General features: G+C 47.9%; 1 protein-coding gene across 1 annotated transcript in view; it reads left to right on the top strand.

Moving 5' to 3' along the window:
• The window catches only part of WDR38 (WD repeat domain 38), a 106,331-nt gene extending 82,684 nt beyond the window's left edge, over nucleotides 1-23,647 (top strand). The window contains exons 8-9 of the mRNA XM_086919965.1: nucleotides 4,163-4,210; nucleotides 23,448-23,647. Coding sequence (XP_086776091.1) covers nucleotides 4,163-4,210; nucleotides 23,448-23,534 — 135 coding nt within the window. The 3' untranslated portion in view covers nucleotides 23,535-23,647. The remainder of the gene's footprint in view (nucleotides 1-4,162; nucleotides 4,211-23,447) is intronic.
• The last annotated feature ends 247 nt before the right edge of the window (nucleotides 23,648-23,894 follow it).

The following is a 23,894-nucleotide window of genomic DNA, read 5'->3' as shown; positions in this document are numbered from 1 at the left end:
GGGGCATATATGCAACCCAGGTTAAGGTCCCTCCCGTCCAGCTTGCCACGCACCATTATGTATCTCCCCTCTGGGTCAATCACCTGTTGTGTGCATTGGTAGGGAATCCCCGCCCGCACCCAGATGGCCACCCCCCTAGCATAAGCGGAGTAGCCGGTGTGAAAGACCTGCCCCCTCCAGCGCCGCTGCAGTGCCCTCCCTTCTTTGTCCAGCAGATGGGTTTCCTGAAGGAAGGCAATGTGTATGCCCCGCCTGACCAGATAGGAGTGGATCTTATGACGCCTGTGCATCGAGTGCATCCCCCTCACGTTCCATGTGAGACATCTATAGCCTAAGTCGGATCCCATGGCGAAGTCTGCCAAGCCCCATCCACTCCACTCACTCTCCCGGCAACCCCCCCAGCACGCCTAGGTCCCCCCCCCCCGTCCCCCCCCCAACCTGCATAATCAAACTACCCCAACTCCCACACCCCCGGACAGACAACCAACGTGGAAACCCCATCCAAACTCAAGAATCAAAGAGCGTATCACTACATAGTAGGGCTGGAGTGGCAGCGATGCCGGCTCCAGACAGGTCCGAAGCCCCCCGCCCCCGCCCCACTACCCCTAACAACAATCAGGAGAGACCCCCCGACTCTCCCCGTCCCCCACGGTGCCAGTGCGAAGTCCCGGGGGGGCATCCGCATCCCACTGCAGAGCGTCCAGTAGCGGTCCCCCCCCCCCCACCTGCATGTCCCATTGTCTTACTTGTGTGGCCAATGTCTCACGAACCGTCTCAGCCAAGGATACCTTCCGCTGTCTGGGGGGTCACCACCGGCAGGTCCGTCTCAGAATGTTCGTGCCCACTGCTGGAGCCAGGGCTGGGAGTGCTGTCCTTCGACTGCTCAGATGCGCTGCTGGAGGGGCTGGCGTCCCCCTGGCTGATGGCCGCCACCGCTTGCACCGCCTTGGCTCGCTCCTGCTGCCAGCCCGTTGGGGAGCCAGATCGTCGCGTCGGTGTCGCTTCCGCGGAGTGTCTCCTGGGGGGGGTCTGCGGCGTAGGGCCCGTGCCCGGCTCCCCTCTCGCGTCCAACCAACTCCAAGCTTCCTGCGGCGTCAGGAAAAAGTGAGTGCGTTCTCCATCGACCACCCGCAGCCGCGCCGGGAACAGCATAGCGTAGGGCAGGTGCAGTGATCTCAATTTCCGTTTGACCGCCAGGAAGGAGGCACGCTGCTTCTGCACATCTCTGGTGAAGTCCGGAAAGACCATGACCCTGCTGTTGTCTATTCTCAGGTCCGGGATTTCCCTCACCCTCCGCAGTATATGGTCTCTGTCTCTGAAGTGCAGAAGCCGCAGCACAATCGGGCGCGGAGGCACCCCCGGTTTGGGGGGACGCGCAGGGACCCTGTGCGCGCGCTCAATGGCAAAGAACGGCGAGAGTCCCTCCGGGGCCACCTCGGATCGTAGCCAGCCCTCCAGGTAGGTGACCGCATCCCGCCCCTCTGCGTTCTCAGGGACCCCCACCAGGCGGAGGTTATTGCGCCGAGAGCGTCCTTCACTGTCCTCTGCTCGGAGCTCCAGGACCCGCACCTTCTGGGCCATTTCCGCCAATGACGTTTTGAGCTCCGCCACGTCCCCTGGCAAGTTTTTCAGGGCCACCTCTGAGGTCGTCACCCGCTCCTTCAGTTTCCTGTGGTCGTCCTTCAACAGGATTAGGTCCGACCCTATGGTGTCCATGCGCTTCTCAAGCGCCTCCCGCGACGCCACAATCGCCTGCATTATGTCCCCCAGAGAGGGATCCCGTGGGCGGGTCGAGCTCCCGGCCCCTTCCCCCGGCGGGTCGTCCTCGACGAGGTGCCCCGGGTCGTCCTGTCTCAGGGCCTCGAAGCCTTTCTTCCTGCTGTTGCCCCGCACCATCCTGGCGGGCAGTGATCGTCAAGCGCCCCTGCGGTGGCCACCGATGTTCCCCCTCTCCGTCCTTGGTCCGCCTCAGGCCCGCCGTGCCTTCCGACCACTGGGCCTGCGTCTCGTGGGGTCCAGTTCAAGGGCGAGTCTCCGCCGGCGTCGTGTGGCACCAGTGCCCCTGGTCCGGGCTCCTAGAAGGCTAAGGCAGGGTAGTCACCGATGAGTACCTGGTCCGCTGTGCTCGGACGCCCCCGGTCAGGTAGGCACCTCTTCCCGCCCGGAGCGTCAGTGACTCATAGGGGTGGGGAGTCAGCACCTCGTCTCCCGTTCCCCTCTTCGTCCCCCTTGTGCGCGTGCTGCCAATCCACAGTGGCACAGGCTCCCTGGCAAGACCGTCACCGGGATATCAGGACAGGTGCCCCTCGTAGGTCCAGGCCTCCACTCGGCCCCCACAGCTCCGCAGACAGCCACCCAGCCTAGGTAGGCGCCTCGTGGTGGGGGGGGGGAAGGGCAGTCAGTCCCTCAAACCCCGCTCTCCCTGACGGCCAGTGTCCTCGCGCACCCCCCAACGCCGCCACCAGGAGGTCGGGTCGTGTGTTGTGCGCTGGTCCAGCGGCCCACGCAGCTCCAGGGGCTCTGTCGCCGGCCGCCAACGCGGTCACTCGGTCACCGCCAGCGCCATTTTAGGGTCAGGCATGGCCGCCGACTCCCGTCCTCCAGCGTCACCCGCGAGTGCGCCAGCCAGGTCCCCTCACCTTTGTCCGGTCTCCGGGGGTTCTCCGCCGGCCAGCGGTCAGTCGTCACCGCGTCAGGGGGTCCTTCCTCGCCTCCTGGAGTCAGCCGCCAGGCACATCAGGGCAGGACGGCGGCCGCCATTTTGGGCGCTCTCCTCTCCGGGAGCCGCGCTCGAATTGTTAAGTCCAGTGGGGGTGCACACAGGGGCCCCCAGTCCTCCAAACTCACCCTGCGTGCCCCCGTTGCCCTCCTATGTATTTTTGAGGGGTCTGGGTGCGAGCCGGGGTTCAGGATATGCGGTGGTGCGAGGCGGGCACGGAGGAGCTCCGGAGTCCCGCTTCCACCTACATCGGCGCCTTAGCCACGCCCCCTCATGGAAAATGTTTAATATGGTGGTGGTGTCTATTAGACACCGCCAGCCATATTACGATGGCAAGAGTGCAATGCCTGCCGCCACGGAAAGGCAGGCGTTCTTCACTCTGGGGGCCCCCAGAGTGAAGGTGAGTGGGGGGTGCACATGGGGGGTACCTGTGGTACCCCCCTTCATTTTCATTTCCAAAGCGGCAGGCACCACGCGGTGCCTGCCGCTTTGCAAATGAAAATGCTGGGATGTATTGTCAGCATTGTGGCGGGCGGTGCAGAGAGCACCGCCCGCCACAATGCTGAGAATACAGGATGTGCCCGCCACTGTGGCGGGCACATCCTAATGGCAGCCCCGGACCCCTGCCCTTATGGCGGGCGGTCCTGTTTTCCGATACGCCCGCCCGCCATCCTAATGAGGCCCTATGACTCAAAATATGTATGTAACCCAAAAATGGGAACTTTCTCCATTAGACTCCTGAAAGTTTTTTCAATGAATGTGATAGTTTATCCTCTTTTCACCTTGGGATTTAAATAGGTAGAATTGTCAGCAGGTGTTATTACAGATTTGATGTTCATCGTTATACTTAACCCGTTAGGGTCAGTTCCCCCACCTAATCCATTTTCAATTTAATAACTGTGTCCTAGCACCAAGTAATTTCCCAATCCATTCCATGTCACAGTACACACTTTTTTATTTCCCAAATCGATGCTTTCTAGGGGAGCAAATGTACTAGACCACCTACAGGAAATGATGTGCGACAGGAAAGCACTATCCTAGAAACATGGCGGAGCCTAGAAACCTATTTGGCAATCTTATGGAAAGAAAACTCTGTTTCAATATACGGAAATCGCTGTGTTCTGTGAAGGAGAGAAACTCAGCATCAAGAGTAGCAAAGAAATAATCACCAAGTTAGCTCTACATCGCCTGTCGATATACACGTTACATACAGGCTTAGAAAGAGCAGATGAACAGTATAAAGCACCAAAAAAAGCAAGCTACAGTTGAAGAAAAACATCAATGAATTCTACTAGTACTAAATACACTCACCTGGCCCCAGTGTGTATCCAAAGCAAACCTGTGGGTGCATTTCTCCTGGTGTATGATTCTTACTCATCAAATATATGTGTATCATTATTTTCAATGTTAACTAAGTTTTTTATTTGTCTTATTTTTAAACAGGTGAAGGTTTGGGATTGTGAAAATGGAAAGTGCCTTACAACATTAGAGGTAACTTACCAAACTGGATTTAGAAAAGGTGTTTTCTTATATCAATGATTATTGTTTATTTTCATGTATTCTCTCAGGGAGAGGTGTGGTGCAGTGGCCAGAGCGGCTGACTCCGAGCATGGGGATCACGGTTCGATCCCCGCCTTGAAACCTTTAAGGGTGATATGCTTGCACTTTACAAAAATTGATTATTATTAACCCACTGACCTAAAAAAAGAAAACATTCATACAACTATTGTTAACCTGGTTTGCCCCAGGTCATGCTGATAAAACACTCTGTTGCCCTCACACCCTAGCCCTATCAATGTGAATACTACCCCCAAAATGACTGTGCACAGTGACCATTGATATATGTATTACAATGATGTTCATTCTCTTCTGGTTAGTGCAAGAGGTGTCATCCCACCCATGTTAAGGCGAACTAGAACATTAAACTTAACAAGCATTTGCAATGCAATAGGTCTCGCATTTGTAAAGTTTAAAGTCGTTGGTATTGTAAATGGCAATGTTTTTTGCATGGTCTGGTCTGTTGTGCACCCTCAGACCCCATGTGAAGCCCTCGCCCCCAACCTGAGAGGATGACATGGTCTCTTGTACACCCTCTGCCCCATGTTAAGTCCCCTCCCCCATCTGAGAGAAATATACCATGGATATTAATAACGCTCACCCCAACGGGGTCTCTTGGCACTGAATAACAGATGTTTATTGTTAAAAAAGCTAATAAAAGCGCCACTTGTGAGAGGCCTATAGCGCCTACGCCTCCGGATTCAAAGCTCCTTGTGGTGCAGAATAAACAAGCATTTACAATGCAATAGGTCTCGCATTTACGCGAGTTTGAGCTATTGGCATTGGAAATGACAATGGCTTTTATTTATGGTTTTGTGTTTAAAACATAAATAAAAGGCATTGTCATTTGCAATGCTAATAGCTTAAACTCTCACAAAAGCGAGACCTATGGCATTGCAGATGCTTGTTTTTTTTGCAGTTTTATATTTTATAGCCAAAAGCATTTTGCATTGAAAGCCTTACAGTTTCACTCTTCACATTTAAAGCATGGGAAGGATGTCGTAAGTACTATATGAATGCAATTAATCTACAGTTCAGTACCATACATGCGTCTATTAGTCTCTGCAGACAGTGGTGTTAAGAAACAATTCTGGGTTGTCACCTAACGCATATGACCCTCTCCTATCCTTCTCGGTCTTTGAGTTAAGCTATCAAAGGCCTTACCTGTCCCTCGGAGGTCCTGGGATGTCGTCAAACTTCATGTGGATGTATTTCACATAACAGCAGTACAGCAGGAAGGCAAGGGCTGCAACAGACAACAGAACGAGCAAGAGCCAGGAGAAAAAGCCCAGCAGATCCATTTCTGCATTCAAGGTGGCCGTAATGTGTTTCTTCTATATGTCGAGTGAGTGGCGATCTCTAGAAATACTCACTGAGTAAACTTTACGTTCTCGCTGAACCTCTCTCAGTCACCCTGGGTACTCCGAGCGCCCAGATATCTTTTGCTTCCTCGAACTTCCTGAAAATCCTATTCCATGCGTGCTTAAAGTGATAGCACAAGCTAAATTCGAAATCACTTTCCTAATTTAAACAAGCATCAAGCGTTTCCCAGCTATGCGCCATCATGAAATAATCGCACAGAAATCTAGTAGCTTGATAAAACTAGTCACCAACTGTTTGGCTGCAAGTAATTGTTAGCAATCACGTGTAAAACATCAACACACTCGTACTCTCTCTAAGCAAATTTAAACAATTTAAACGCAAACTAAAGCTTATTTACATGCAGGTGATTTCGCTAGGATCAACATTTCTGGGGTGTCCTCGACCTGCCAACCATCACGTGGAACCCCGACCTCGAAAGATGTATAAAGTAATCGCATTTAAAAAAAAACAAAAAACATACATACCAGAGGGGAAAACGCATTTTTGCAAAAGAACTTAAAACACATACTGAAAACGATTACCACAAGTCCAAATGCAGGTATGTGTAGAGTGTTGTAGTGCCTCCACGGTGTCAGAAACTCATTTGAAATACTTTTCACCTCATTACCCTGAGACATCATGTCTCACACATTGGAGATTAGTCGCACTCTCTGCCAGACTCATTTGACTTTTCGCAACAAGGTTCATACCTTGCATCCACATGTTTTCTAGCACGAGCCCTTGGCAGGAAGCCAAAGAATTGCAAACATATAAACTGCTGGTCACATACATCAGCGATCAGCAGTTGGAAGCACCGACAAAACACTTTTCAGCCCTGCGATCGACCCAAAAGTGAAGCTCCCGTAACACAAGCGCTGCCACAGCTGTGCATAGAGGCCTTTTACTGGCGGAGGTTCCAGATCCCTGCTCTAGAGGATCATAGAGGAGTAAAGAGGATCTGTAGGCATTACCTTGACGTTAGAACTGGATCACAAGATAAATGAACAACACACCCCCCACATAACATTCAAAGGAACTGACCCCGCTACCTCCAATACACAGGGACTGCTGCTGGAGGAAGTGCGGGACACGTTCAAACCGGCTCTCTAAGAGGGATTCCCTGGTCACGTTCCCCAGGATGGACATCCTGCTTTTCTAGGCCCTTCAAACGCTCTTCAACTCCCTGCCATTCGGACATCATCCATACATAATAACGCTACTGCCTGGGACTGTAAAGGATGATCATCTGTCGGCCCCAGTGTACACATACCTGCCGCAAGCCAGAAGAACCTAAAGGAACAGCAGCGGTGGTGGGCGGAGTGGGCCGGGGCGTCGTAACTATTATATCAAAGCATAATTACATAGCTGCATTTGCAGTCCTATTACACTCTGGGCCCAAGTCATAAAGCTTATTTACATTTTCTGAGTGTTCTTTTTTGTACTCCCAGAGGTTTTGTGTTACAAGAGGCCCACATTAAGAGTCACATTTAAAGTAAAAAAATAAAACGTCATACACTTTTTAGAATTAAAACAAAATAACAAGAGGAAAAATGCGCATGGAGTTAACAAGATAGGTGAAATGTTAACAGACTAGTAAGCTCCCATTTTATAACTCAAGAGATATATGAAAAATTAGAAATGCGTCTGGGAAAAATTGTGCTCGCAGTCAAATTTCATTAGATACCTCTTCAATACAGCATTTGATCTAAATGGTCACCAGAAAGGCAGATTATGAAAAAAACAAAAAGGAAGGAAGATCACTTCAGAGTTTTCATCTCACAAAAACAGTCTGAAACGGACTGTGAATCACTCCCTTTAGCGTTACAAGGAACACATTAAGCTTATGTCTTACATGACACAGTCCAGCTCTCTTTGAGATCTCGTTTATGTCCTTGAATCGACCTACTACTTGAATTACTGACTGCTACCATAAATGAACCTCAGACAGAGTTACAGCGAAACCGAAAGCAGATCTCAGGACTGGGCTGCGACTGAGGGCGGGGGCTGCCCGCGCATGCGCGCTCTTTGCTGGAGAGGGAGCCCCGGCGCTAAGGCAGCTGAAGTCCCGGGTCCCGTCCTGAGTGACCACCAGCGCTGTGGAGCTCCCACGCCGAGACACACCCAATGGCTGCCGAGGGAGAGAGGCACACGGACGAGGCAGAAAGAGCACGGTGAGTGGGGGTTTGTATCTCTGTGTGTGTGTGTGTGTGTGTGTGCTCGCCCGTGAGTGGTGGGGGTGCGTGCGTGGCTGTTTGGGGGTGGGGGTGCATGTGCGTGTGTGGCTGTGTGTGCGTGCGCTTGTATGTGCCTGCGTCTGTGTGTGTGCCTGCCTGCGTGTGTGCCTGACTGCGTGTTTAGGTGAGAATCAGAGGCAGGGGATGTGCACGGCGCCGGCTGGGCGTGCGCGTCCACGAGGTGAAATCGCCGATGGAAAGCTTGTGCACATCCCCTGTCTCACATTCATCGGAACACGCCAACAAAAGATGTCTTCGCAGACATAGGTCTGCTCGACCTAAAAAGCAAGTGGGTGATCTCATGCTTCTGTCTGTGGATAGACCCCGCTCTGCCCCTTCACATCTTAGCAGTGGGTGATCTCAGAACTGTGTCCACGAGGCCTGTAGGGACCTCCCCGCCCCGATAAATATACACATATACACACATGGTTACACAATACCTATTTGCTTATGACAGCGCTGAGGAGGGAGAAAGAAAAGAGAGGACAGAATCAAGAGACAGTATTGTTTGGCACAAGTGATAGTGAGGCAGGGAGCGGAGACTGAGGAGTATGGGGATTAGAGAGCGCTAGAGGAAAGAGAGAGGGTTAGACAGCAAGGGACAGGGTAGAGGGCAAAAGATAGGGCTAGATAGTATGAGACAGCGGGTAGGGTGCAAAAGCCACTAGGATGGAGAGCAATAAAGAGGTAGAGGGTAAGAGGGGGGTGTAAGGAGCAAGGTATACTGGGGTAGCAAGAAGCAAAGTGTGGGTAAGAGACGAAGGGGTAGAGAGTAAGAGATGGAGGGAAGGACGAGAACGGTCCACCCGAAGCTGGATATAATGCCCCTTCTGTTGTAACACCGGGGGTCCTGCAAACTATTGACGCAGAGGAACTCCTGGAAAGAGGAGACGGGACAGGTGGACACCACACTTAGCTGTTCGGGGAGGGGTGTACTCCACATGCTTACCAGAGCTCCCTGGAGGGAAAGGCTGATTAACTTAACTCTGGCGTGCAGCCTGAGGGCTCTTCATCAAGGAGAGCGTGTGAGCACCGTGGGATACAGCCAGCTGAACATGGGGTGTGCTGGGGGGTACTAGGCACCTATGGGAGTCGGATCAAAGAGCCCACAGAAACCTACCACACCATTGGGTGCAAATCTCCATATGCGAGGAGCCAGGCCCGCCACGCCTGTTGGAATCTGAAGCCTGTCCAGGTGTCGGCCATGTTTGCCTGCGTCCCCACATTTTGCGCACTTCACGCCCATGAGGCCCTTCTGGAATCTTTCATCACAGGGGTTTAAAAAAAACAACAACAAAAACTGAAACAGAAAGCGTGGTGCCTCTAAGTGGACACTGCACCCGCCCCTAAAATATTTCACTAAAAGTAAATCCTTAATTACATTCTGCTCTATTGTGCATCACTTTTGGTCACTTTTGAACTGCCGCAAGATGGTGATAAACGTAGTCCTTCTTTCCCAGACCTTAAAAGCTCCTTACCGCTTATGTTGTTGTACTTGCATAGAGCCTATTTAACTAAACGCTGAGATGGGTTGTTGAGTGTCCATGCCCTTAATATGCAGATTGCATTTAGATCTCTGCAGCAGGCGCCCAACTACCGATCTACCTCCCGCTCAGGGTTATTAGTTCACCAAACAGTCTCGCCACACCAGCGTGAGCCTGACCCACCTGTCCACGGGAAGCACATTGATCTCATTAGCATAATCTGATAATACAAGCTAACACTGCTGTTTAACCCGTTCTGCGCTTATGACGGAACCGTTCCGTCACGCGCCTCGGGTGAGCTGCGCTAGTGACGGAACGGTTCCGTCACGGCCCGCTCGCCACGCCTGCGCGGCGCTTATTTCGTGCCTGCGCGGCGCGTTCTATTGAGTGGGCGCGTTCGTGACGGAACCGTTCCGTCACTAGCACAGCTCACCCGAGGCACGTGACGGAGCGGTTCCGTCACAAGCGCAGGTGAGCCGCGCGGCCCCCCCCCCCGACCCCCTAGCACTGCAGCGGAATTGCCACCGCAGTGAAGGGGTTAAATCCCCCTGGGGTCTGTAATTGATGGAAATCCTGTTCGAATAGATTAACACTGCAAGTGCCCCACAGGGCCCAAAAAGTCACTGAGATCAAAATCTGCGCTATACAAACTGAAACTCCCAAAGGGTATGGACAAGTTCCCACCTTGTTATTCCCTCTCCCTCCCAACTGGTGATACCGTATTTTGAACAGTTCGCCTCGTTCAATGGTCGCTCCCTTTGAAGTCGTTCCGGATTTCGACATCGCTGGACGTCTGCGCAAGCCGTGCTGGGCTCACCAATGCCACACTTGGCGAGGTGCCCTCAGAGTATCGAGCTGGGCACCGAGCAGTTGTCAGCAGGCACGGCGCCGAGGTGCAGTGCTTTGGAGAGGGGTAAGTTGGGTGTGACACTCCGACCACTCTGCAGTCATTTACCTACCGTAAGTATGCAGCACCCTGGGGGGGTTCATCGGACCCTCGATACAGGGCAGAGAAGCAGAGGCGGGCGGCCCCACATGTGATCGTGTGCCGAAGAGCAGACTGCTCAGTCTTCTGAGGCGGGATTGAGTACATACCAGGTCTGTTCGTTCCACTTTCCAACCCATGGCACCTGTAATGTCCAGACTGTTAGCAGCTTCTAGGGTTCCACCGCTTTGAAGACCTATCAGTTTGTTGAAAGGGAAAGATCCGAAGCACAGCGTGATAAAGGGACTTCCCCAGGATCACACAGCCTGCCTGAGCGGGGAAGACAGATTATAATATGGATTTCCCAGTCACATAAAGAATGATGTAAACACTAAAACGCAGGATTGCTGCATTTGTTCCTCAGGGCTACGAGTCTGTGACCTCACACGGGTTTCCCTACACATTTACTCCAGGGAATGCATGGACAAGTTCACTTATAGAATTGGCAACCAGGTCATAAGTCAGGCGCACAGCTGGAGGTAAAACAATATCAAAATAAGTTGTAATATTAGTGAACTCCAAGAGAGAAAGGGACAGGTTACCATACAATCCCCAGAAAACTCTGAATAACAATCCAGAGTTCGTCACACATTACCACTGGTATCTCCCTGAGCTCCACAAAAATAAACAGCAATGCAATCTATGCAAATAAGTATAGAGAACAGTTCCACTCAAGTGCAGAAGTAATGTCTTTCTTGAAAGAAAATATATCCGTTGAGGTAAAGTGATCCACAAATCCAATGTTATGATTGTCCCATGTATTTTAATGGTCGTTTTCCAAAATACGCTCTTTTGTAGTTACTTGCTTTCAATATTCATTCTTCAAATAAATCCTTTAACAGCCACACAGCCAACACGTGTTTCGTCAGATGCTTATTATTGCATCAACTGACTTCATCAGGGCTGCAACCCAGAGAATAAGACATTACATAAGTAAACCAGTCTTGTACCAATTTCTTAATAACCATCACCGAAATTCAAAAGGTTGAAAAGGAAAGTAACAACAAGTTAGAGAGACAACCAAGCAACTAGTGTAAATCAATAAAAGGCCACCTCAGTGAAAATACATATGCACCATAGTTTAAAAGACGTGATTCAGTTGTACAGTGAAAAGTAGTCCCAGCGTACCATATAAAAACAACTCAACATAAAAAGAGAGTAGTTTACCTTAAACGTTATCTAGTCCTTCCCTGGACTATTAATCATAATATTCAAAGTCTGAGACAAGTTTGAAAATGCCTGGAATAAAAGTATACCGGACTGATCAATTTTAGTGAATATATAACCAATCCAATTATCAATGTACTGAATACAAAGCCATGACACCTATTATTAGGGTTGTATATTAAAAAATCATCTATCTGTGACATCCATGTGTAATTACAAAATAAAACTGCACTGTCACAATTAACCAGTAAATATAGCCACATATGTCAAAGTCCCAACTATATCCAAAACGTCTCCTATACAATATATGCCACATACCTATCTATAAATGTTTTATTAGGCGTATAACCTCACCTCATTTCATCCGCTTCTTAGACTCCACAAATTATCTAATCTTCAAATTCTACATCGATCGTAATTCGTCCAAAAACGAGATATGTTTAAATATATGTTCCTCTAATAAACGACCCTGCTCCCCTCGATGTCGGCACTCACCTATCTAATATCGCCGATGCTCCCTCGTACAAATCCTTGCTTTCGCGTTGTACCCTAGCGCCATCTTTATATTATTATCGTTAGTCAAAATAACGGGCGCCATGTTGTACATCCGATATTCTCATCTTGAGTAACTAGCTTCAACAAGTCCATTTTTAATATGTAAGGATTAATTATCGGATCAGGTACTAAGAAAGTCGGACTCACATTAGATTTAGACGGACTTGTACAGTCGAATTACCAATTTATCGTAATACTTGCGGACTGGATGGCCAGTTGGGAAATATTAAAACCTGTAACGGTAATTATTGATGAGTCGAATATATATCGACATCTGATTAACACCATCAACTCTTATGATTTTCCCCCCCTGCGCTGAAAATCTGTAAAACCCGTTGTTCATGACGAGCTCAGCTCGGCATGAGTGTACGAGAGGTGTACCTCATGACGAGCTGAGCTCGTCATGAGCGTCGAAGGGGTTAAGAATGAGATTAGATTATCCACAGATCACGTACCTGATCCGATATTTAATCCTTACATATTAAAAATGGACTTGTTGAAGCTAGTTACTCCAGATGAGAATATCGGATGTACAACATGGCGCCCGTTATTTTGACTAACGATAATAATATAAAGATGGCGCTAGGGTACAACGCGAACGCGAAAGCAAGGAATTGTACGAGGGAGCATCGGCGATATTAGATAGGTGAGTGCCGACATCGAGGGGAGCAGGGTCGTTTATTAGAGGAACATATATTTAAACATATTACCGTTATCTTTACAGGTACATGTACTCGTGTATCTCGTTTTTGGACAAATTACGATCTATGTAGAATTTGAAGATTAGATAATTTGTGGAGTCTAAGAAGCGGATGAAATGAGGTGAGGTTATACGCCTAATAAAATATTTATAGATAGGTATGTGGCATATATTGTATAGGAGACGTTTTGGATATAGTTGGGACTTTGACATATGTGGCTATATTTACTGGTTAATTGTGACAGTGCAGTTTTATTTTGTAATTACACATGGATGTCACAGATAGATGATTTTTTAATATACAACCCTAATAATAGGTGTCATGGCTTTGTATTCAGTACATTGATAATTGGATTGGTTATATATTCACTAAAATTGATCAGTCCGGTATACCTTTATTCCAGGCATTTTCAAACTTGTCTCAGACTTTGAATATTATGATTAATAGTCCAGGGAAGGACTAGATAACGTTTAAGGTAAACTACTCTCTTTTTATGTTGAGTTGTTTTTGTATGGTACGCTGGGACTACTTTTCACTGTACAACTGAAGCACGTCTTTTAATACTATGGTGCATATGTATTTTCACTGAGGTGGCCTTTTATTGATTTACACTAGTTGCTTGGTTGTCTCTCTAACTTGTTGTTACTTTCCTTTTCAACCTTTTGAATTTCGGTGATGGTTATTAAGAAATTGGTACAAGACTGCTTTACTTATATAATGTCTTATTTTCTGGGTTGCAGCCCTGATGAAGTCAGTTGATTCAATAATAAGCATCTGACGAAACACGTGTTGGCTGTGTGGCTGTTAAAGGATTTATTTGAAGAATGAATATTGAAAGCAAGTAACTACAAAAGAGCGTATTTTGGAAAACGACCATTAAAATACATGGGACAATCATAACATTGGATTTGTGGATCACTTTACCTCAACGGATATATTTTCTTTCAAGAAAGACATTACTTCTGCACTTGAGTGGAACTGTTCTCTATACTTTTTTGCATAGATTGCATTGCTGTTTATTTTTGTGGAGCTCAGGGAGACACCAGTGGTAATGCATGGACAAGTTATTGTCATGGCCACTAAAACTCAGCTATGTACCCAGGAGACGATGCAGATAAGGTGGGTGTTATGCACAAACCAACATCCTTCTTCCTGGCGAGAACTGAGTCTAAACGTAGCACAGCGGAATATTTTTCATTTTTCCTAACGTCCCATTACTTTTAGGGAAGGATCATGCATAATTAAATGTTCCGGTCCCTGCACGCACAGATGCTAGTTACCACAGTTAGGCTGAGACGGAGGCAAGGGGCGATAACAGAAAAGAGGAGAAATAGGAGGCAGAGAGCGATAAAAATGAGAGAGAGACATCGAGAAAAAAAACGGGGGGAAATGCACTAACTTCTAATGATGGCAAAGTGAATACATATATCTGTTGTGGCGGTGTGAGTTCACACTCGACATATTGTCAAATGATCACACGCTGCATGCACAGTTCACGGAGACTGCTCCAATTACACAGCGGACATGCAGCCCCCTCCGACGCGGGTATCACATGTGACGGTGTGCAGGTCAGGAGATTATTTGGAGCGGAGGGTACAGGACAGATGTTACCTACCCTTATTGCATTTCAACTGCAGAGCTTTAGCTTCCATGGAAATAGCTGCAGGCAATTGAATTGCACACAAATTCAGTGTGGAGAGAGCTAGGTACACATGCCTGAGATCCACACGCGACACGCTGCCTTCACGCCACATGCACATGCGGCAGTTGTCTCTGTGATTGGTTGACAAGGTCCACCAATCATAGAGATGACTGGTGCATGCTAACACGGCGTGAATACAGCGTGATTAAAGATGGCGTGCGCTTGTCCCGATGGGCGGGCTTGAAAAAACAGCAAGGGTGTCAACAAAAATGACGCCCAGCAAATGAAAAGCACAATAAAAACATTAATCACGACATGAGCGAATCGGAAACGATTAGGACAGAGGGGCGAGATCTAAAAAGCGCTCACCATCAGTTTTCATTCAGCCTCTTGGATTTGTTGCATCGCGCTGGGGCTAAGTGAAAACAGATACGCATGTCACGATGGGCCGCATCACAAAACTGCAAGGGCGTCAACAAAAGTGACAACCAGCAAACCAGAAGCACGGAAAAAACATTAATCACGACCTAAGCCAATTGGAAACGGTCGAGACACAGGGGCATGTATTAAAGTTCCCCTTCTTAGAGTGTTTACTATAGCTTTTGCTGGGCGAGGAGCGCATGTGCGCTCCAACGCCATGCGAGACCAAAAAAGGTATCATCTGCTACAGAGTATACATACTGAACCTCCGCCCATCCTTGCCCCAGGGCTCACAATCTGTCAATCCATGCCATAATAATTGCAAACCTCGACCCCTGAGATTTCACTCAAACAATCCCAGCTGCCTGTTCCAAATACTTGTGTGTCACTCACAGTCTGGAAAGGCAATGAGCTTCAGAAAACAAATGACCCTCCATCAACAGTGAGCACATTCCTACTGACCCCTCAATTATCTGTACCAGAGAAGCGTTCTTCACCTCTATGTCTTCTCTCTCTGCCATGTCCACCATCTTCAGAGGAAGACCTGCCTTTTCACAACAACTGAAAATGGACCTTTGTCAAGGTCCTTCAAGGTCAATGGGCATCTTTGGAAATGCCACACCTGCAGATTATGCTGGACCTGTGCTCATGATGGCAACCATTGGTGGACAGGTTTGCGACTCATAACTTTCCTACCCCTTGTAACTTGAAAACTCTAACCTGAGTGAACCTTACTGAAAAATAACTATGCCTTGCCAATTTAACATTTTTGATCCACCAGATTCCAAAATACTCCCTATGCTCTTGCACCAATATCTAAAAGCAACCAACATTAACATGGGTGCTCGAACTGCCATCTTTTATGATTACCATTATCTCCGGTGAAAGCTATTTGGGGCCTTGGAAACAAGTAACGTTTCCTGTTCTGGTACCGACCCTTCCACTTAGCAACCAATCATCTTTTGAAAGAGTACACACTGGCACTCACTCATCTGGCTTGGCTGTTAGTAAGCCTTTCAACACCATTCAGTAGGCAGGATTGTAACATGTAGGTGCTTTTGAACTATGCAGAGGGATATGAATTGAACACTGCTTTGGCAGCAGAGCAGCCAATAGAGGGATTTCAGGGCAGGCATGAAGTGTTGGTCCTTTGTCTAATGATGAGGCAAGAGACATTTGTTTTGGACAACTACCTTAAATGGAAAGCCTTTTGTTTTGGTTGACCAGACTCCATTTTATAATGTAAACCAGCTGTTATTAACAGTTAGAAAATGTTAACTTCTGTAGACACCCACTATGGAAGCCAGGAACCCCTGTCTACACAAATTCTTCGATTTGAACCTCCAAATAAAACACAAAAATACAGAAACTAGTAAAGCTTAAACAAAGTCATGAATTATGATGTATTATATTTAATTCACAAAAATATTGGAAAGTTGAAATTTTAATTTAATTAAATTTTAATGGGAACATAAAGCTTTTCAAAATGTAATTTTTTTAAATACAAACTAATATGCTTGGCTCTAGTCTATCACATTGTCTTATTTGCTCCTACTGCCTGCTCTCTTTTTGTCAGCGCTTAAAAGTGCATCTTAAATTGAGGCAAACAATTTCCAATTTGTTGCATTTACTGTGCTCCCACAAATAAAGATAAGGATATCAACTTCCAGTTTCTAATTCCTTCACCTTTACTTAGAGTTCTAAAAACTTTCTATATTAAATTTAGCTTTTTTGTGTATATTTTCTCGATTAATCTGCTAATATTATTTAACTTTCTAAACAAGTCACAGACCCCTGGAGTAGGCACTTGCAGACCCAGAGGAATTCACAGACCACAGAATCACTGATCGAAAACACATCAATATATACTCCATTGTCAATACTCCTTTCTTCTCTGGTAACTGGCAATAAATAAAGTTACAAGGAGATCGATTCGGTGGTAGCAGCTGGTGTGAGGAAGTCAACAGGAACTAAACAAGTCTCGAAAACCCCTGTTTGTTATCTGCAATAACTGCTTCTTTCTTCTCGGCTGTATGTCACAAGATCAAGGGCGGGAAAATTGACCTGCATGTATAAGGTTTACGAACTGGTCATCAATGTAAGAGTACATACAGTAGTATAGATTTAATTTTCTTAACTCCAAATCTACTTATCTTCATGATACATTTGTAGTTGATATTGTGGATCTTATCTAAGAACAGATAGCTATTTAAAAACTTTGGTAGTATGGTAGAATATGTTTAATCTTGCACCACAAAAACAAATAGCTGTATATTGAGGGTATAGTTAAGGACAAGTGGTTAGCACTGTGATGTCAACAAGTGTCAAAGAATGAATACTTCCACTTATCCCTGGCATTTTCATGAATTCACATGCATGTAATCTTACCAGTAAGCATATCTTTTACGTAATTATTTTCTAGCCCATGCAAGTTACTTGATAAAACAATGTCAAGCATACGAACAGGAAATAGCGCCTGGTTTATTAACAGACATTAGCAACTTAGGACTCTACAACGTCAGAATTTTTAAAATGCCTCTTCCATCCCTTGAATGTAACATCAACACATTGAATGTTCCATATTGTCAAAAGAGTTAACTTTTCGGGATGTATCAGATTTTGCACCTACATGAAAGTGTGCATATTGATGCTTTGCCTATAGCTGCAGAGATGGTGCATTGATGTCCCATATATAGAATGATGCTGCCTCCTTGAGATTGATTCAGAAAAGGGGGTGGTGATGAACAGAGTGTCTGAATTAAGCAGACCACTCTTACCCAGTTCAAAGATCAGGGCTTGATCCATCACCGTTTTTCAGCTCACTGCACCATCCCAGCTCAGAACTTGGCTATATGCAAATTAGTCTGACCCTGGCCCAGTGCATCATGGGAACGGGGCAGACCAAACTACCAAGCCAATTCTTATACTGGGAAGGAAACAAGCTACAGGGGACCGGTTTCTGGCATTTCAGCCGTCATCGGCCCGGCTTGCTTGAATCCTGATGGTGCAATGAGCTAGGGACTCACATCTGAGTATACCCTTCCACGCTTATGGTGGACAAAAATGATTCAGAAAAGGGGGTGGTGATGAACAGAGTGTCTGAATTAAGCAGACCACTCTTACCCAGTCCAAAGATCAGGGCTTGATCCATCACCGTTTTTCAGCTCACTGCACCATCCCAGCTCAGAACTTGGCTATATGCAAATTAGTCTGACCCTGGCCCAGTACATCATGGGAACAGGGCAGACCAAACTATCAAGCCAATTCTTATACTGGGAAGGAAACAAGCTACCGGGGACCGGTTTCTGGCATTTCAGCCGTCATCGGCCCGGCTTGCTTGAATCCTGATGGTGCAATGAGCTAGGGACTCACATCTGAGTATACCCTTCCACGCTTATGGTGGACAAAAATGATTCAGAAAAGGGGGTGGTGATGAACAGAGTGTCTGAATTAAGCAGACCACTCTTACCCAGTCCAAAGATCAGGGCTTGATCCATCACCGTTTTTCAGCTCACTGCACCATCCCAGCTCAGAACTTGGCTATATGCAAATTAGTCTGACCCTGGCCCAGTGCATCATGGGAACAGGGCAGACCAAACTACCAAGCCAATTCTTATACTGGGAAGGAAACAAGCTACCGGGGACCGGTTTCTGGCATTTCAGCCGTCTTCGGCCCGGCTTGCTTGAATCCTGATGGTGCAATGAGCTAGGGACTCACATCTGAGTATACCCTTCCACGCTTATGGTGGACAAAAATGATTCAGAAAAGGGGGGTGGTGATGAACAGAGTGTCTGAATTAAGCAGACCACTCTTACCGAGTCCAAAGATCAGGGCTTGATCCATCACCGTTTTTCAGCTCACTGCACCATCCCAGCTCAGAACTTGACTATATGCAAATTAGTCTGACCCTGGCCCAGTGTATCATGGGAACAGGGCAGACCAAACTACCAAGCCAATTCTTATACTGGGAAGGAAACAAGCTACCGGGGACCGGTTTCTGGCATTTCAGCCGTCTTCGGCCCGGCTTGCTTGAATCCTGATGGTGCAATGAGCTAGGGACTCACATCTGAGTATACCCTTCCACGCCGAAGACGGCTGAAATGCCAGAAACCGGTCCCCGGTAGCTTGTCTCCTTTCTGGTGAAGAATTGGCTTGGTAGTTCAGTCTGCCCTGTTCCCATGATGCACTGGGCCAGGGACAGACTGATTTGCATATAGCCAGGTTCTGAGCTGGGATGGGCCCGTGAGATAAATAACGGTGATGGATCAAGCCCTGATCTTTGGACTGGGTAAGAGTGGTCTGCTTAATTCAGACACTCTGTTCATCACCACCCCCTTTTCTAAATCGTTTTTGGCCACTATAGGTGTGGCAGGGTATACTCAGACATGAGTCCCTTTCTCACTGCTCCATCAGGATTCAAGCAAGCCGGGCCGAAGACGGCTGAAATGCCAGAAACCGGTCCCCGGTAGCTTGTCTCCTTTCTGGTGAAGAATTGGCTTGGTAGTTCAGTCTGCCCTGTTCCCATGATGCACTGGGCCAGGGACAGACTGATTTGCATATAGCCAGGTTCTGAGCTGGGATGGGGCAGTGAGATAAATAACGGTGATGGATCAAGCCCTGATCTTTGGACTGGGTAAGAGTGGTCTGCTTAATTCAGACACTCTGTTCATCACCACCCCCTTTTCTAAATCGTTTTTGGCCACTATAGGTGTGGCAGGGTATACTCAGACATGAGTCCCTTTCTCACTGCTCCATCAGGATTCAAGCAAGCCCGGCCGAAGACGGCTGAAATGCCAGAAACCGGTCCCCGGTAGCTTGTCTCCTTTCTGGTGAAGAATTGGCTTGGTAGTTCAGTCTGTCCTGTTCCCATGATGCACTGGGCCAGGGACAGACTGATTTGCATATAGCCAGGTTCTGAGCTGGGATGGGGCAGTGAGATAAATAACGGTGATGGATCAAGCCCTGATCTTTGGACTGGGTAAGAGTGGTCTGCTTAATTCAGACACTCTGTTCATCACCACCCCCTTTTCTAAATCGTTTTTGGCCACTATAGGTGTGGCAGGGTATACTCAGACATGAGTCCCTTTCTCACTGCTCCATCAGAATTCAAGCAAGCCGGGCCGAAGACGGCTGAAATGCCAGAAACCGGTCCACGGTAGCTTGTCTCCTTTCTGGTGAAGAATTGGCTTGGTAGTTCAGTCTCTCCTGTTCCCATGATGCACTGGGCCAGGGACAGACTGATTTGCATATAGCCAGGTTCTGAGCTGGGATGGGGCAGTGAGATAAATAACGGTGATGGATCAAGCCCTGATCTTTGGACTGGGTAAGAGTGGTCTGCTTAATTCAGACACTCTGTTCATCACCACCCCCTTTTCTAAATCGTTTTTGGCCACTATAGGTGTGGCAGGGTATACTCAGACATGAGTCCCTTTCTCACTGCTCCATCAGGATTCAAGCAAGCCGGGCCGAAGGCGGCTGAAATGCCAGAAACCGGTCCCCGGTAGCTTGTCTCCTTTCTGGTGAAGAATTGGCTTGGTAGTTCAGTCTGCCCTGTTCCCATGATGCACTGGGCCAGGGACAGACTGATTTGCATATAGCCAGGTTCTGAGCTGGGATGGGGCAGTGAGATAAATAACGGTGATGGATCAAGCCCTGATCTTTGGACTGGGTAAGAGTGGTCTGCTTAATTCAGACACTCTGTTCATCACCACCCCCTTTTCTAAATCGTTTTTGGCCACTATAGGTGTGGCAGGGTATACTCAGACATGAGTCCCTTTCTCACTGCTCCATCAGGATTCAAGCAAGCCGGGCCGAAGACGGCTGAAATGCCAGAAACCGGTCCCCGGTAGCTTGTCTCCTTTCTGGTGAAGAATTGGCTTGGTAGTTCAGTCTGCCCTGTTCCCATGATGCACTGGGCCAGGGACAGACTGATTTGCATATAGCCAGGTTCTGAGCTGGGATGGGGCAGTGAGATAAATAACGGTGATGGATCAAGCCCTGATCTTTGGACTGGGTAAGAGTGGTCTGCTTAATTCAGACACTCTGTTCATCACCACCCCCTTTTCTAAATCGTTTTTGGCCACTATAGGTGTGGCAGGGTATACTCAGACATGAGTCCCTTTCTCACTGCTCCATCAGGATTCAAGCAAGCCGGGCCGAAGACGGCTGAAATGCCAGAAACCGGTCCCCGGTAGCTTGTCTCCTTTCTGGTGAAGAATTGGCTTGGTAGTTCAGTCTGCCCTGTTCCCATGATGCACTGGGCCAGGGACAGACTGATTTGCATATAGCCAGGTTCTGAGCTGGGATGGGGCAGTGAGATAAATAACGGTGATGGATCAAGCCCTGATCTTTGGACTGGGTAAGAGTGGTCTGCTTAATTCAGACACTCTGTTCATCACCACCCCCTTTTCTAAATCGTTTTTGGCCACTATAGGTGTGGCAGGGTATACTCAGACATGAGTCCCTTTCTCACTGCTCCATTAGGATTCAAGCAAGCCGGGCCGAAGACGGCTGAAATGCCAGAAACCGGTCCCCGGTAGCTTGTCTCCTTTCTGGTGAAGAATTTGCTTGGTAGTTCAGTCTGCCCTGTTCCCATGATGCACTGGGCCAGGGACAGACTGATTTGCATATAGCCAGGTTCTGAGCTTGGATGGGGCAGTGAGATAAATAACGGTGATGGATCAAGCCCTGATCTTTGGACTGGGTAAGAGTGGTCTGCTTAATTCAGACACTCTGTTCATCACCACCCCCTTTTCTAAATCGTTTTTGGCCACTATAGGTGTGGCAGGGTATACTCAGACATGAGTCCCTTTCTCACTGCTCCATCAGGATTCAAGCAAGCCGGGCCGAAGACGGCTGAAATGCCAGAAACCGGTCCCCGGTAGCTTGTCTCCTTTCTGGTGAAGAATTGGCTTGGTAGTTCAGTCTGCCCTGTTCCCATGATGCACTGGGCCAGGGACAGACTGATTTGCATATAGCCAGGTTCTGAGCTGGGATGGGGCAGTGAGATAAATAACGGTGATGGATCAAGCCCTGATCTATGGACTGGGTAAGAGTGGTCTGCTTAATTCAGACACTCTGTTCATCACCACCCCCTTTTCTAAATCGTTTTTGGCCACTATAGGTGTGGCAGGGTATACTCAGACATGAGTCCCTTTCTCACTGCTCCATCAGGATTCAAGCAAGCCGGGCCGAAGACGGCTGAAATGCCAGAAACCGGTCCCCGGTAGCTTGTCTCCTTTCTGGTGAAGAATTGGCTTGGTAGTTAGGTCTGCCCTGTTCCCATGATGCACTGGGCCAGGGACAGACTGATTTCCATATAGCCAGGTTCTGAGCTGGGATGGGGCAGTGAGATAAATAACAGTGATGGATCAAGCCCTGATCTTTGGACTGGGTAAGAGTGGTCTGCTTAATTCAGACACTCTGTTCATCACCACCCCCTTTTCTAAATCGTTTTTGGCCACTATAGGTGTGGCAGGGTATACTCAGACATGAGTCCCTTTCTCACTGCTCCATCAGGATTCAAGCAAGCCGGGCCGAAGACGGCTGAAATGCCAGAAACCGGTCCCCGGTAGCTTGTCTCCTTTCTGGTGAAGAATTGGCTTGGTAGTTCAGTCTGCCCTGTTCCCATGATGCACTGGGCCAGGGACAGACTGATTTGCATATAGCCAGGTTCTGAGCTGGGATGGGGCAGTGAGATAAATAACGGTGATGGATCAAGCCCTGATCTTTGGACTGGGTAAGAGTGGTCTGCTTAATTCAGACACTCTGTTCATCACCACCCCCTTTTCTAAATCGTTTTTGGCCACTATAGGTGTGGCAGGGTATACTCAGACATGAGTCCCTTTCTCACTGCTCCATCAGGATTCAAGCAAGCCGGGCCGAAGACGGCTGAAATGCCAGAAACCGGTCCCCGGTAGCTTGTCTCCTTTCTGGTGAAGAATTGGCTTGGTAGTTCAGTCTGCCCTGTTCCCATGATGCACTGGGCCAGGGACAGACTGATTTGCATATAGCCAGGTTCTGAGCTGGGATGGGGCAGTGAGATAAATAACGGTGATGGATCAAGCCCTGATCTTTGGACTGGGTAAGAGTGGTCTGCTTATTTCAGACACTCTGTTCATCACCACCCCCTTTTCTAAATCGTTTTTGGCCACTATAGGTGTGGCAGGGTATACTCAGACATGAGTCCCTTTCTCACTGCTCCATCAGGATTCAAGCAAGCCGGGCCGAAGACGGCTGAAATGCCAGAAACCGGTCCCCGGTAGCTTGTCTCCTTTCTGGTGAAGAATTGGCTTGGTAGTTCAGTCTGCCTTGTTCCCATGATGCACTGGGCCAGGGACAGACTGATTTGCATATAGCCAGGTTCTGAGCTGGGATGGGGCAGTGAGATAAATAACGGTGATGGATCAAGCCCTGATCTTTGGACTGGGTAAGAGTGGTCTGCTTAATTCAGACACTCTGTTCATCACCACCCCCTTTTCTAAATCGCCTCCTTGAGATTGTCTGTTTAATGTAGGTAATAAAATCATTGTCTTAAAATTGCGCCTTTTGTTAAACCGTGTGTCAACAGTCATTCACGAGCTTGCAGAATAAGTGAAATACTCTTTTTGTCTTGTTGCAGGGAATTTTGGATCCAGCCTACGCCTGTGCCTTTTCCCCAAATGGAACCTTGGTACTATCAGGACCCATAGAGCAGGCAAGCCTCTAGGGAAAGCGGCCATAAAAACAAAGTGACTTCTTAGGAAGAGGCACCAGCTAAAGTACTCTGGTGGAACTGTTTCACTTGCAGGAAAGATGACAAATTCACAATATCTCTGGCAATTAAGGCAGAAAAAAACATGGTTCAGGGGTGAGAGATGTGTCTGAAGATATCCTAGTGCAGAGCTCAAAGTCAATTCATGACATCAGAATGAACTGGTCACCAGATACACATTACTCGGATGCAAGTCATGAGAATGAACTGGTCACCAGATACACATTACCCGGATGCAAGTCATCAGAATGAACTTGTTACCAGATGTATGTATGTATGTATGTGTGTTCTTATATAGCGCTCGACTTACCCTAG

Source organism: Lissotriton vulgaris, chromosome 5, assembly GCF_964263255.1.
Source record: "Lissotriton vulgaris chromosome 5, aLisVul1.2, whole genome shotgun sequence".
Lineage (NCBI taxonomy): Eukaryota > Metazoa > Chordata > Amphibia > Caudata > Salamandridae > Lissotriton > Lissotriton vulgaris.
The sequence above is the reverse complement of the archived record's forward strand: the minus strand, read 5'-3'. Positions and strand labels throughout refer to the sequence as shown.